Below are 12,358 nucleotides of genomic sequence, written 5' to 3' on the forward strand. Positions count from 1 at the left end.
ACAAAAATCTGTTCTCCAAGCTTTCAAGGAGGCTGAGTTAGCATTATAGACAGCTTTCCAGCCAGCTCCAGGGAAAGTGCTGCATCCTGCCCTACAGAGCTACCTGCAGCAAAAAATCACTTCCCTACCCAAATGCTGACAACACTTCCCAGGATGCAGCACATATTTGGGAGGCTGTATAATTGAGAACTTTCACACACAAAACATCCCTAGACTTACCATTACCAAAAAGAAGTCTAATTTAGAGCTCCTGAAATCAGCACTTGATCTTCCTGGATGGGAAGATTCAGAAGCAACTACTGCCATCAAAAGACCCAGAAAGAATTTTCCTTTCTTTTCTCAGACATGCAACAATATGAATAAAGCTGACAAAATCTCAGCAGTGGACAAAGTGTCCCAGGTGAAATATCCATCCCTGGAGCAAAAGTTGTCAGCTTGTTCCTTGATCCGGTGCTTGGTTAGGAAAAACAGCACTAGCCAATAAAGACAGTCCTCACGCTCAATGCTTCAGGTTTCGATGGAATAGATTACTGCTGCTCCCCAAAGATTTAATTTGGAACCATTTACTTATTTTAACTGCATTCACTCAACTCATTAGAATCACCAAACCCTCCCTCTAGATGGTGACAGTACACCCTGCACTACTTGCCCGTGCAAAACCAGCCAACAACACAAGACAGGAAAGAAAAACCTGTGTTGAAACACCAGCTGGTGAATGAAGGTCTGCACCTTACTGTGATTATGTCAGAGGCATCAGATAAATCGGGATCCCAGTCTGAGAAACTAGAGAAAAATCGGGAGCTGGAAGTCTGGACAGAGCAAGACAATAATGCAGAAGGCAGCAGGTAGGTTTACAGAGTCCTTACCCAGTGGCAATGTGTGTGCAGTTGCCATGCACACAGGGGCTGCTGAGGCAGCCATCAGCCTGGGACTGGCAGTGGGGGTGGTGGAAACCCTCGGGGCACACACACCGAAAGCCGTTCACCTCGTTGATACACGTGCCGCCGTTGTGGCAGGGGCTGGACGTGCACTCGTCGATGTCCGCATTACAGCGGGGGCCTAGAGGGAAAAATCAACACTTCCTGAGCAGCATTTCTTAAAAAAGTGCTTGCTTTGCACGTCTGCAAGAGCACACACTGAGACACAGCTCAGGGAAGCCAAGGCAGCAGCATGGAGCTCACATGCCTCCGTGCTTTAACTCAAGCCAAGAGAAGCGTTTCTGAGAGATGCAGCACTTTACTGTGCCTGGAAAACAGCACTTACACTCGGCAAGTATTTACAAACCATTCCAGAATCTCCACTAAAATCACCGGTTAATATTGATTAGGAAAACAAAAACCACTCAGCTGTATCATGCTTGCAACAAACCTCTTGAGTTCCACTTGCCGTAGCCCTGCTCCTCTGCTTTGAAGTACCTACCCTTTGAACAACCAATAGTGCCCAAATGTCTGCAGTAAATACAGTTCTTGTGGTTTATTGCGCAAAAGGGGCTCTAAAAACACCGTTTCCTGTTTTGCCTGCCTCTGATTACGACTGCAAGATCCTTGAAGTAGTGACCAAAAGGACTTGTGAGGCTGGAAAGCTAAACAGAGTGAATGATGCAGTAAGCTGAAAGCATTTTTAACAGAAGGAAATGACAAAGTAACAAGACCCCATGCAAGCCAGCTCCTTAAAGACTGGAATATGCCAATTCATCACAATACTGAATTATTTTAACAGTGTAACAGTAGGAGATCCAGCAGGATAACAAATATGGAATGCCAGCAACCTAGGAGAGTGGTAGGCACGAGTGATCGGCATCATCCCTCATCTTATTCTGGGGACTAGAGAGTACCACCATGCCAGACCCATAGGAAGGAAGGCAGGAGCATCAGGAGTTTAGAAAGACACCAAGAGAAAAGCACACGACACATGAAACATTCTGATACTCTAAAGCATTTCAGATCTACTCTAACTAGAATAATTCAGTAATAAACAGTAACAAACATGATGAAAAAGCCATAATAAACAGTACCAACTGCCTCACAATGATTATTTTGTATTACCCTACGTGGCTCAAAACATAAATGCCCTTGTAAACAGTGGTGAGATGTGCTTTAGTCATCAGAAATAGTCTGATGTTGGCTCAGAATTCTAAACATGGATCCAGAGGTGTCTAACCACTTCTTTTTTCAGCCCTACTTTGACTGTGCCAGAAAAATTTTGTAGCTTAAAAAGAAAACAGAACAGACCATGCTATGACAGAGAAGTACTGAAAAAATCAGATTTGTCTGAAGACTTCAGAGTGGGAAGCAACTCAAGAGAACACCAAGTTAATGCTCTGATTTCACAGAAATAGAAATACTGTTCATGGTCAAAGCTCAAGGCAGTGTCTGATCAAACACCTCTCCATACTGTCCACAGTCTCTCTGTCCCTGGAAAGAGGCTGTAAATAATAAACGAAAGTCACGTGGGCTTATTTGTTATAAACTTAAGAACCATGAATTGGACTTAATTACCTAACAAGAATGGCATTTCACAGCACAGATTGGGCCATTCTTCTGTTTGGTAGAACTGGCTGCAGTGTAAAATGCTAAGATCCAAAGATTAGAAGGATTTACTGAGACACCAGCTGAATCCCTCGCAGTCAGTATGCAAGGAACACTTCCCTGGCTACTCAGATAACTATCTTCAAAACAATTCAGAGCCCTTGGGTAGCTGACTTTACCTGTGAATCCAGGTTTGCAGGCGCAGTTGTAGCGATTAATGCCATCAATACAGTCCCCATGAATGCACGGGTTACTGGCACAGTCGTCAAAGTTATTCTCACAGTTTACTCCTGGATTAAAAAAAAAAAAAGAAAAAAAAAAGGAGTTAGAGGAATATGGAGGGTAAATCTTACAAAGAAGGCAACAAAACTATTCTCCCAAAATAGCCAAATTAAGAATCCCACCTGCTTTGAAGTCACACTGGGGACAACCTAAACAAGTGATTATGCAGAAGAACTGCAACACCAAGGAATGTCACCCAAGTCACTTTATGCTGACTGAACATGACCCTGAACTTGTGTTAATTTAAACCAAAGAATAAACATTTTGAACACTATGCCTAATTTTTCTGCAGGCCTGATTTTTTTTGGAGTAAAGAGGATGCAAATTCTCCCAAGATCAGTTGCAGCACCAGTGAGGGTTAGGCAAGCCACACAAACACACCAAAGTTCAGCATGGAAAAACAATGTGAAAATGATACTCTCAACTTAGCACACACCAGAGCACACTTAAGAAATAATTCCATGCTTGAATTCTGCTCGAATCCAAGCCTTCCACTTGTGTTTTCCATACCTGAGGTGCCCAGCAAGCAGTTGCACTGGTAGCCATTGACCAGGTCGATGCAGCGCCCTTGATGTAGGCAAGGGTTGCTGTGGCACTCGTCGATCTGCTCGCTGCATATGGCACCCATGTAGCCAGGGTTGCAGATGCATGTGTATGAATCAATGCCATCCTGGCATTCCCCATGGTGGCAGGGATCGGGATCACAGTTGTTGATGTTCTCCTCGCACAGAAGGCCAGTAAAACCTGAGGAAAAACCATGAGTAAGGAAGGAGTTCACTGGTAGGATGCTGCAGCGAATATAATGCAGGTATAGAAAGAATTGTATCAAGAATCAGTGAAGTGGCAGAGAACACAAAGGGTAACTGGGCACCTCAGCTGTATTTCCAGCCCTGGAACACAACACTCCCCACTGTTCACAGCATTACAGAACAGCATCATGCATGGAGAACCCTGGCACTGGAAGTGGTCACCTTCAGGTTATTTGGAATAGTAGCCATGAGAGGAAACATGTAAATCTCCATCAGAAATATTTACTTGCATCAGTATAAACTGTCTGGAGGCACAGTCCTGCCATCATTTCCTCTACACAGTAACAGGGGGACAGAGTTGGGCTGACCTTGTTAGAATAAGAGATTACTGCAAAGACGTTGCTGAAACCTTCCCAAGGGAACTCCCTTGGCTCATGTCAAAGCTTCTGCAGCTCTGCTTATTAGAAAATTTCTTGCCTCCTTCACTGGGAAACTTTTCGGTAACTGCAATCAAGCACCAACTGCAAACTTATTGAAGGCTGCATGCAACCTCTTGGTTAGGAGCAATGAAACAAGCAGCAATTTGGCCTGTTTCATTCTGCTTCAGCTGGGAAACATCCTGAGCAACTGAGAGGGAAAAAGGGCTAGAGGGCTCAGGAAACTAAGAGCAGCAAACAAGTCCCTGGAGCAGAGCTTTATAAGACTGGGACAATTTCAAATAAATGGTTTTCAGAGCTGAGGTTTTGGAGCAACAGCTCACGCTGCCTTCCAGCAGCTGAAGATCAGGAAGGCAGAACTTGAAATTTCAAGACACCAACTGGAGACTGATACAAACCGAGCTGCAGGGAATTTCAACAGCTGAAGAGTGGTTCTCACCTGAGTATTATAAGTGGATAAGAGGCTCCCCATTTTTCTTACAGGTTTGTGGTTATTTCTGTGGTCAAACATACCAGGTGACGGCTAACATTTCCAAGTTCTGCGAACGTATGCTTGGATGAATGGGTGTGGAAGTGGGTGGGGAGAGGGAAGGGAAGCTAGTTAGAGAGATGGATATAAAAAGATGTTAGGGAAGGAGGGAAAACAAACTGATAAGGGGATAAATGGTGGCAGAGGGGAGAAAAAAAAGAGGGCAGAGACAAACAAAAGAGGAAAGACCTGAAACAACCCAAGAAAAGAAAAGCCATGATCTACCACTGGGAAGGAGAAGTGGAATAATGCCAGAAGGGAAAGAAAAGACAAAAAGCAAGCAGTAAATAGAGCTATCTGTACAGCATTTGGCCAAATATTTTGCAGTTTTCAATCACGTGGGCAGCCGGCGATTACCATTCAGGGAACAACACATCACTCAGACCATGAGATTAGCAGAGCAAGAACAAACTCAAACATTACTGCCCAGTAACTGACCTGCCCCCAGGAATAATTCCACATTTCAGTCTTACAGAAGGTTGTCAATATTAAATACAATATTTAGCACACGTTCATTCAACAGTCATTACGTTGCCTGCTGCTGCAGCTCAGCTGAGCCACTTAGAGATCAGGAATATTTCTGGATCTCTTAACTGAACATACCTCACCAAAACATAATTTCTCTCTTTGCCAACAAGAGTTAGACTAGGAAAAAAACATCTGAATATAGAATATGAAAATCCTTCAGACAGGGTGGCAAACAGCCCTAATACAGAGTCCCTCTTCCATTTTCAGTCAAATATTTAACCAAGGATTTTACTAAGAACTGCTGCTTCAGTAACATGCATTTGGTTGCTTTCAGCCTGAAAATGCTTCATTATATCATTTGCCTTCATGGAAGCAATTGCCTTCCCTCCTCAGGTGGGATACCTGGAATTTCTGTAATGAGATGGTTTTATGCAGTTTTAGTGCCAAATTCAGAACTTGCTTTTCAAGGCACAGCTCTCCACCTTGTCCTCCTCTACACTACCCAAACCCATCTCAGGCCAGGCCTGTGATAAGCTCTGCAGTCTCAGAGAATGAAAGCAACCAGAACACACACCAGCTTCAGAAAGACTAAAATAGTTTCCAAGTTTGGAGACGATTTGAGCTTTTCCTTCTTTTTGCAAGTGCCTGCTTAGTTTGTCACATGAAGTAGTCAAAAAGAAAATTCTGACCACAGTAATTATTCCTCTCCTGGTCAGAACTACTGAATTCTCCTTCTTCCAACAAATTCAAAGCCTCTTCAGGAACTTTGAGAATGGTGGAGACCATGTGTGAGGACAACCAAGCTATTTTTAGGCTAATCACTGCTACATTCTGTGCAGTGAAGCCAAATCTGCCTTAATAATTTGATCATTGGAATGATTCAAAACAAAAGTTGCACAGAAATCTAACCAACCTCACTGCACATTACTGGGACTAAGACAGCTCCAGGAATTGTTCAGCTTCTTCCCTAATGGAAGAGCTAAAGCCAAGGCATGAATCTGTATCATGAGCAGTGTATCAGCCACCATTAACTGAAAGCAACCAAGTGTAGCTCCTTACTGAGAATTAGAATGCAACAGCTCTGAACTCTGACCAGATGTAAAAATGAAGATAAAAACATATCTACATCACCCCTGGAGGTCTGAAGATAAGAAAATCCTATAATTAAACCTGACGCATCTGAATATGTAATTCACCAGGCATTAATAAATCCACCTGAGTTCTGGCCACAGCTCTGCCAAAATTTGTGTGGTACCTGACAAATCATTTCAAATAACTTGCATCTGAATATGTAATTCACCAGGCATTAATAAATCCACCTGAGTTCTGGCCACAGCTCTGCCAAAATTTGTGTGGTACCTGACAAATCATTTCAAATAACTTCTACTCAAATTTTGAGTGGAATTTCTTCTATGACTGTTACTGCATTTCAGTCTTAGCCTTTTGACATAGAATTGCCTGATGGAACAGAAATCAGAATGCACAGTAGCACTGCTCTGCCCATGTCTTGTTTTTCAAGTGCACACAATATAATCTGACTTGGAAGAGAGGGGGGTAAATCACAGGTAGGAGCCTTCACACTGATGTTTTCCCATATGTGGATGTCATAGCTGTCATCTTCTGGGAAGTAAAAGATGGTGCTGAAAGAGGGAAGCCAGGATTCCCATCAACTGTGAACTTAACTGCCACAAGTGAAAGACTTTCTCTACTTAAATACTATTCCCTGCACAAAGGAGCGGACAAAGTTCTGCAGCAAACAAGCAGCATTTCAGAGAAAGAAAGAAAAAACAGTGACATCTTTGTGACCAGCCTTTCATGTATGTTATCCCCACCCAGGGCCTCTGAACACCAGACTGACCTGTGGCACACTGGCACTCGTAGCCATTGGGGTGGTCAATGCATTTGGCTCCATTGAGACACGGCGTGCTGGAACAGTCGTCTATGTCAATCTGGCACACAGCCCCACTGAATCCTGAAAGGCACAGAAACACATGGAAACCCAGAAGTCACGGGAAGGAGTTCATCCAGACAGCTGCACTGTCAGGAATTACCTCTAACAGATCCTCAAGTCCACCCAAACACAGCCCACTCAAGCTCAGCAAATCTACATTCATGGCATCATGAAGCACACACCATGCCCTGTGTGGACTGGCTCCTTGTCCACCCTGAAAACTGAGATGGCCAAGCCAAAGAGAAATGAAGCAGATGGAGCTCAAGTGTTATGGACAGTGTGCCTGCCTGTAAAACTGAGAGCCCATTAACAAAAATCTTTAAGGCAATCAAAGCAAGTAGCTAAAAATAAAATAACAGCGCATACATCACTAGAGCCTTCAGACTAGAATTACAGCAGTATGGAATGTACTACAACATAGCACTGGAACTTTCAATACAGTTTTTGAAACAGTTAAAGTAGTGACAGGTGATGTCAGGTGATGCAGATCCTTGGGCAGTTTGAGAAAAAAAAACAAACATGAGGAATTCTTCTAGGAGGAAGGAACCAAAGCAAGAGCCTGAACATCATTAGTCAATAAGAAGGGGATGCAGGCTTTTGTCATGTAAATTCTGAACTCAAAATTTTTCTAAGATGTTCACTCTACAGCTAACATTGATCCCTCAGCTCAGCACTTTTTCTTTTCTAATGGAGCTCAATTCATCTCACTCGTCATGCAAGCACCATAAACTATACTGATGAAAAACCAGCTTCTGCCTAAAATCCTCAGAAAAAGACAAAAAGTGTGCAGAGGCTCTGATCTTTAAAACGTTCTGAGAATCTCACTATAGTTTCCACAACAACAGAAGCTTGTGTTGCCAGCTACCCTTTTAGATGAGGTCCCCAACTGTGTGTTTGTCAACGCTTATCCAGTTACAGACACAATATTATTGCAACCAATATGAAACTATTCTGATTTAATAGTGATTGCAACTCACTCAAACAGGTGCTGCCCTAAGAAAAACAGAAACTCAAGAAATGTATAACCCACAACATCTGTGAAGTTCTTGGTAGGGTGAAGCAGGAAAAGCTTCCAGAAATAAGAACTCACCAGGAGGACAGACACAAAGGAAGCGGTTGACTTTATCAAGACACACTCCATTGTTCACACAGGGATTACTTAGGCATTCATCAATATCTTGTTCACAGTGAACTCCTTTAAAACCTGTTAAAAATAAAAATAAATAAGAAGAGGTGACTGAAGGCTGTAGAAAGTGCCCTTGAGAGTGTAACTGCCTCTTATACCAGTGCTGAAAGTCTAAGCAGAGTTCATTACAATTTTGCAGTCTGGACAGAAACTATGAGGTAAGAATATACACCAGAAGTTAAAGAGGGATGTTGACTGTGTAGGTTTCACTGTTGCTGAAGATGTTCACCTAACCAGCAACAACAGAAGTCCATGCTGAATTCACATCTAGTATTTTCTTCCACTTGAGAAGGGGCTATGTTAATTAATTTGTAAAAGATATATAAAGAAACACAACAGTTTTAACTCAAGGGCTTTTAGCTATTGGCAGAGTACAAGAAAAACATTAAAAAGGGTGAAACACTTGGAACTAATCTTTCCTGTTCCACCTTTGAAAACATATTATATATTAATAAATACTATACTTATAAAACCTCATTGTAATTATCAGAGTGTCATCTGATCTCCTGCACAGGTCACAATTATTTATTTATATTTATGAATTGTAGTACTTTATAAGTCTGTGCAACTGGCAACTTGCATGCTTTTCTTTTTTTACCACTTTCTATCAGAGCGCAAAATACAAGACTAACATTGGTTATTTTACAAGCACAATTTCATTCAAGTAGCTTTTTTTACAGTGACTTCCTCAGTTCAGTGGGAGCTCGCATTATTTGGGGTATTTTAAGCAAAGAAAAGCCCAAACACTATTTTCCAAAGTCATCATATGCACAACTCAAAACACAGTCACTCTTTTAAAGGTTGCACCTGCTTTGCTTTCACAAAGAGAAGACTCTGCACATGCACTTCACCAGGTATAGTAACAAATACTTTCACACATACTCAGCTCAGGAGGCTAACTTCCTTCAGTGATGCAGAGATTGGTTTCTTTCTCAGCCCTCTAATTGCTTTCTCCCTCCCACACACAAATGCCAGGTCCTCCTGGCTGGTGCCACCACAGCAGACTCCCTCTCACCATTTAGCCTCAGCCCTTTGCAGCTTTGTGCTCCGCCCCGGCAGAGCTGGCAGCCCTCCCTGAGCTCTGCCTCCTGGTCTCCTCCTCTGCTGCAAGTCCCGTCTTTGTCAGAAACTCCCCTCACCTGGCATACAGAGACACGTGAATCCTCCAATTTTATCCAGGCAGGTGGCATCGTTCTGGCACGGGTTGGAGTGGCACTCATTGATGTCCATCTCACAGCGAGGTCCTGTGTAGCCCTTCAGACACTCACAGTGGAAAGAGCCCTCGGTGTTGACGCACTTCCCAGCGTGCTCACACGGATTGCTGTTTGCTGCAAGAAAAGTATAGACAGGCGTGTGTCAAAACCTCTCCCCAGAGCAGGAAAGCCACAGCATTCTTTATTAGTCCTGCTCTTTTCATGGACATTCCTTTCTGGCAAGTAATATTGGGGAAAGATTGTTCATCCTTCTGGGGAAAGGCCACTGAAGAAAACAGTGGCAGTTTCTTGCCTGTCAGGGGCAAAAAGAAGGATTGCTGTCACCATCAGGGACCAGAGGAATAACTCTGCTTTATATTATTAACGACAGTTCTTAAAAGAAAAGTATCAGCTAGCAGGGATTAGAGAACTAATAATGTTTTCAAGGCTTTATTGCCAGATCACATTTTACATTTACTTCATTCCTGAGGCCAATAAGACGCTGCCACAGCCACAAAACAGCCAAACTTGTCCTTCTTGTGTTTTCAAAAAGGAACAGCATTCTTGTCCCAGGCAAACTGAGGAATGAAATTCAAAGAAGTGCTTCTTTCCAACCCTTCCATGTGCTGGTTAGGCATTACCTTCACGCATCACACTCTAGAAGCATGACTGAGCACTCACAAAACTGTAAGTAAGTGTCTGTAAGAGTCCAGTTAATCCCCAAAACAACACAACAGCATGCTATCAGAGAACTACAGCTTTAAAAGCCCACGTGGTCACCAGTCTTGGAGGGCTCTCAAAAGATCCAGCCATATTCTGGCTGTCACACAGCCTTGATATATTTCTACCCAGGCCGTAGCTGCAACAGCTCCCACATGAACTGTGGTGCTTTCACTGTACCCTGCAGTTCTAAGGAACAGCTTAATTATCACAGCTGTTTGCAGGCACTCCCCACACAGCATTAAAGCACTCTTGCTCAAGGAAGAATGGTTAAGAATCCCCTGCTTTTCACATTCCAGCTCAAACATGGACAACTATTGCAGCTTAGCCCTTTGCCCCAGGTCTCACACAAGGTTTAAAATGCATCTAAAGACATTGAAATGGAAGGGGGAAGGCACAAAAGGAGTCCAGTGTATGTGGAGAAGTTATGACAAAATGTGTATTTCTTGCACTCACAGAGAGCAAACAGGAACTCACCCATTGCACATTCATCCACATCCTCAGTGCAGTCTGCTCCCTTATGGCCTTGGGGACAGGTGCAGATGTAGTTTCCATTCACAGGGTTGGTGTCACAAAGAGCACCTTTCTGGCATGGATTGCTAACACAGGCATCATCCAAGTGGCACAGAAGACCTAAAGAAGCACCCAAGAGCTTATTAAAATAGAAAGATGAAGCAGTCAGACTCTATTTTACAAAAATTCTATGTCCTGGTATTTCATATGGAGATTTCCACAGCGAGAAACTCGAACATTATCTTACAGGCTTGAGCCCATGAACTACCATAAGGAATTAATCACGTGCTTATAGAACATCATATTTAAATACAAATTCTGTTACTTTAGAGGTGTCTCCAGCACTTCTGAAGCAGGAAAATGGCTGACCATTATCAAAATCTCATCCTTGGAGCAGTTAACTATTCTCTCAAACCAGCATGATAATTCTTCTGACATTTGAAAAGGTGCATATGAAGCTCACTTTAATTCAGATCACTTTTATTTCCATATAGTTAGGAGATACCCTTTCACTTAACCTAAACCAGAAAATTTTCCACTATACTAGCGAGGATGCCCAGATCCTAACACAATCACAGAAAAATATCTAGATTTGCTTTCTGGATTCATACAATTATTATAAAGGCATAGAGCAAGTCACACTCATGCAACTTCTCAAGTAAATACAGGTTCTGCTAAGGGCTAGGAAAAGATCTTTCCTTGCAACCTAAACTGTATTAAGGTTTTCTTCTATCCTGGCACAAATATTTCTTTGTCTCAGGCTAGAGAGGTTTAACAGCTCTTTGCTCAAGAACGGTGCTTTTCCTTTTGGTGGTGAAGTGAGTAAAATAAACCCTTTAAATGAGTGCATAAACCCCAAGTAGCACCTTCCACGGAAGTGCCAGGCTTGTGCAGGTTGTGTGCCCTCACCTGCCTTTCCCTCTGGGCAGATGCAGGAGAAGGAAGCCACCCTGTCGATGCAGGTGGAGCCGTTGGCACAGGAGGCAGTGAAGCAGTCATCGATGTTCTTGCTGCAGTCGTCCCCGCTCCAGCCGTTGACGCAGACGCAGGCGTAGCCCCCGTTGTGGTTGGTGCAGGTGCCCCCGTTCTGGCAGGCATTGGGCTGGAGCTGGCATTCATCCACATCCTCGGTGCAAAACTGGCCTGGGGCACAGAAACAAGCAGGTTTCATGGCACCTCAGTTGCTCGGACTCAAGGAGGTTCTTGCACAGACAACGTGACCAAAGGGAACGCTGTCGTCCCTTGACTGCTGCTCCTCAATTCCAGCACGCTCCAGAGCCAGAGCTTCCACAACACTGTCATCAAATCAGGCAAAGACAACCAGCACCCCTAAACAACTCCAAAGCAGGAGCTGGGCTGCAAATGACTTTAAAAGAATGACTTTAAAAAGAATGACTTTAAAAAGGCGCAGTCTGAGAGCCAGCAGGCGGCCTGCAGCACATTGGAGATACACCTGTGAGAAGGTGAGAAGCAAAAAGAACGAAGGGGTGCCTGCAGGGCAGACAGAGGGACTAAGAGAAAAAATGGCATGACAAGAAAATCTTGGCCAAAGGAGTATCAACAGGTCAGCAGCAAGGTCACACTTGTCAGGAGAACTTAATTCTTTCCTGTATAATTATTCAATGATGATTACTCAGTGAGGAAGAAGAGAATTCTTAAAACACTTCCACCTGAAATACTAATTTTCCTTTCCCCAGGTATTGTACAGACAACCACAAATACTTGGGGGTTTCTTGGTTGTTGAGAAGTTTTCTCTCTTTTTTTTTTTTTTTCAGTAACAAAATAAGTAATCTAAAAATGTT

General features: G+C 43.2%; 1 protein-coding gene across 2 annotated transcripts in view; it reads right to left on the reverse strand.

The window, feature by feature from the left end:
* Nucleotides 1-12,358, reverse strand: part of NOTCH2 (notch receptor 2) — an 84,767-nt gene that overhangs the window by 32,250 nt on the left and 40,159 nt on the right. For both annotated transcript variants that reach the window (XM_085586859.1, XM_021545971.4), the window contains exons 6-13: nt 11,466-11,699; nt 10,521-10,676; nt 9,270-9,458; nt 8,035-8,148; nt 6,852-6,965; nt 3,321-3,554; nt 2,708-2,818; nt 867-1,059 (exon numbers count right to left, since the gene is read on the reverse strand). In XM_085586859.1, the coding sequence (XP_085442985.1) occupies nt 867-1,059; nt 2,708-2,818; nt 3,321-3,554; nt 6,852-6,965; nt 8,035-8,148; nt 9,270-9,458; nt 10,521-10,676; nt 11,466-11,699 (1,345 nt within the window). The remainder of the gene's footprint in view (nt 1-866; nt 1,060-2,707; nt 2,819-3,320; nt 3,555-6,851; nt 6,966-8,034; nt 8,149-9,269; nt 9,459-10,520; nt 10,677-11,465; nt 11,700-12,358) is intronic.

The sequence above is a fragment of the Lonchura striata genome, chromosome 8 (genome assembly GCF_050655825.1).
Source record: "Lonchura striata isolate lonStrDom1 chromosome 8, ASM5065582v1, whole genome shotgun sequence".
Lineage (NCBI taxonomy): Eukaryota > Metazoa > Chordata > Aves > Passeriformes > Estrildidae > Lonchura > Lonchura striata.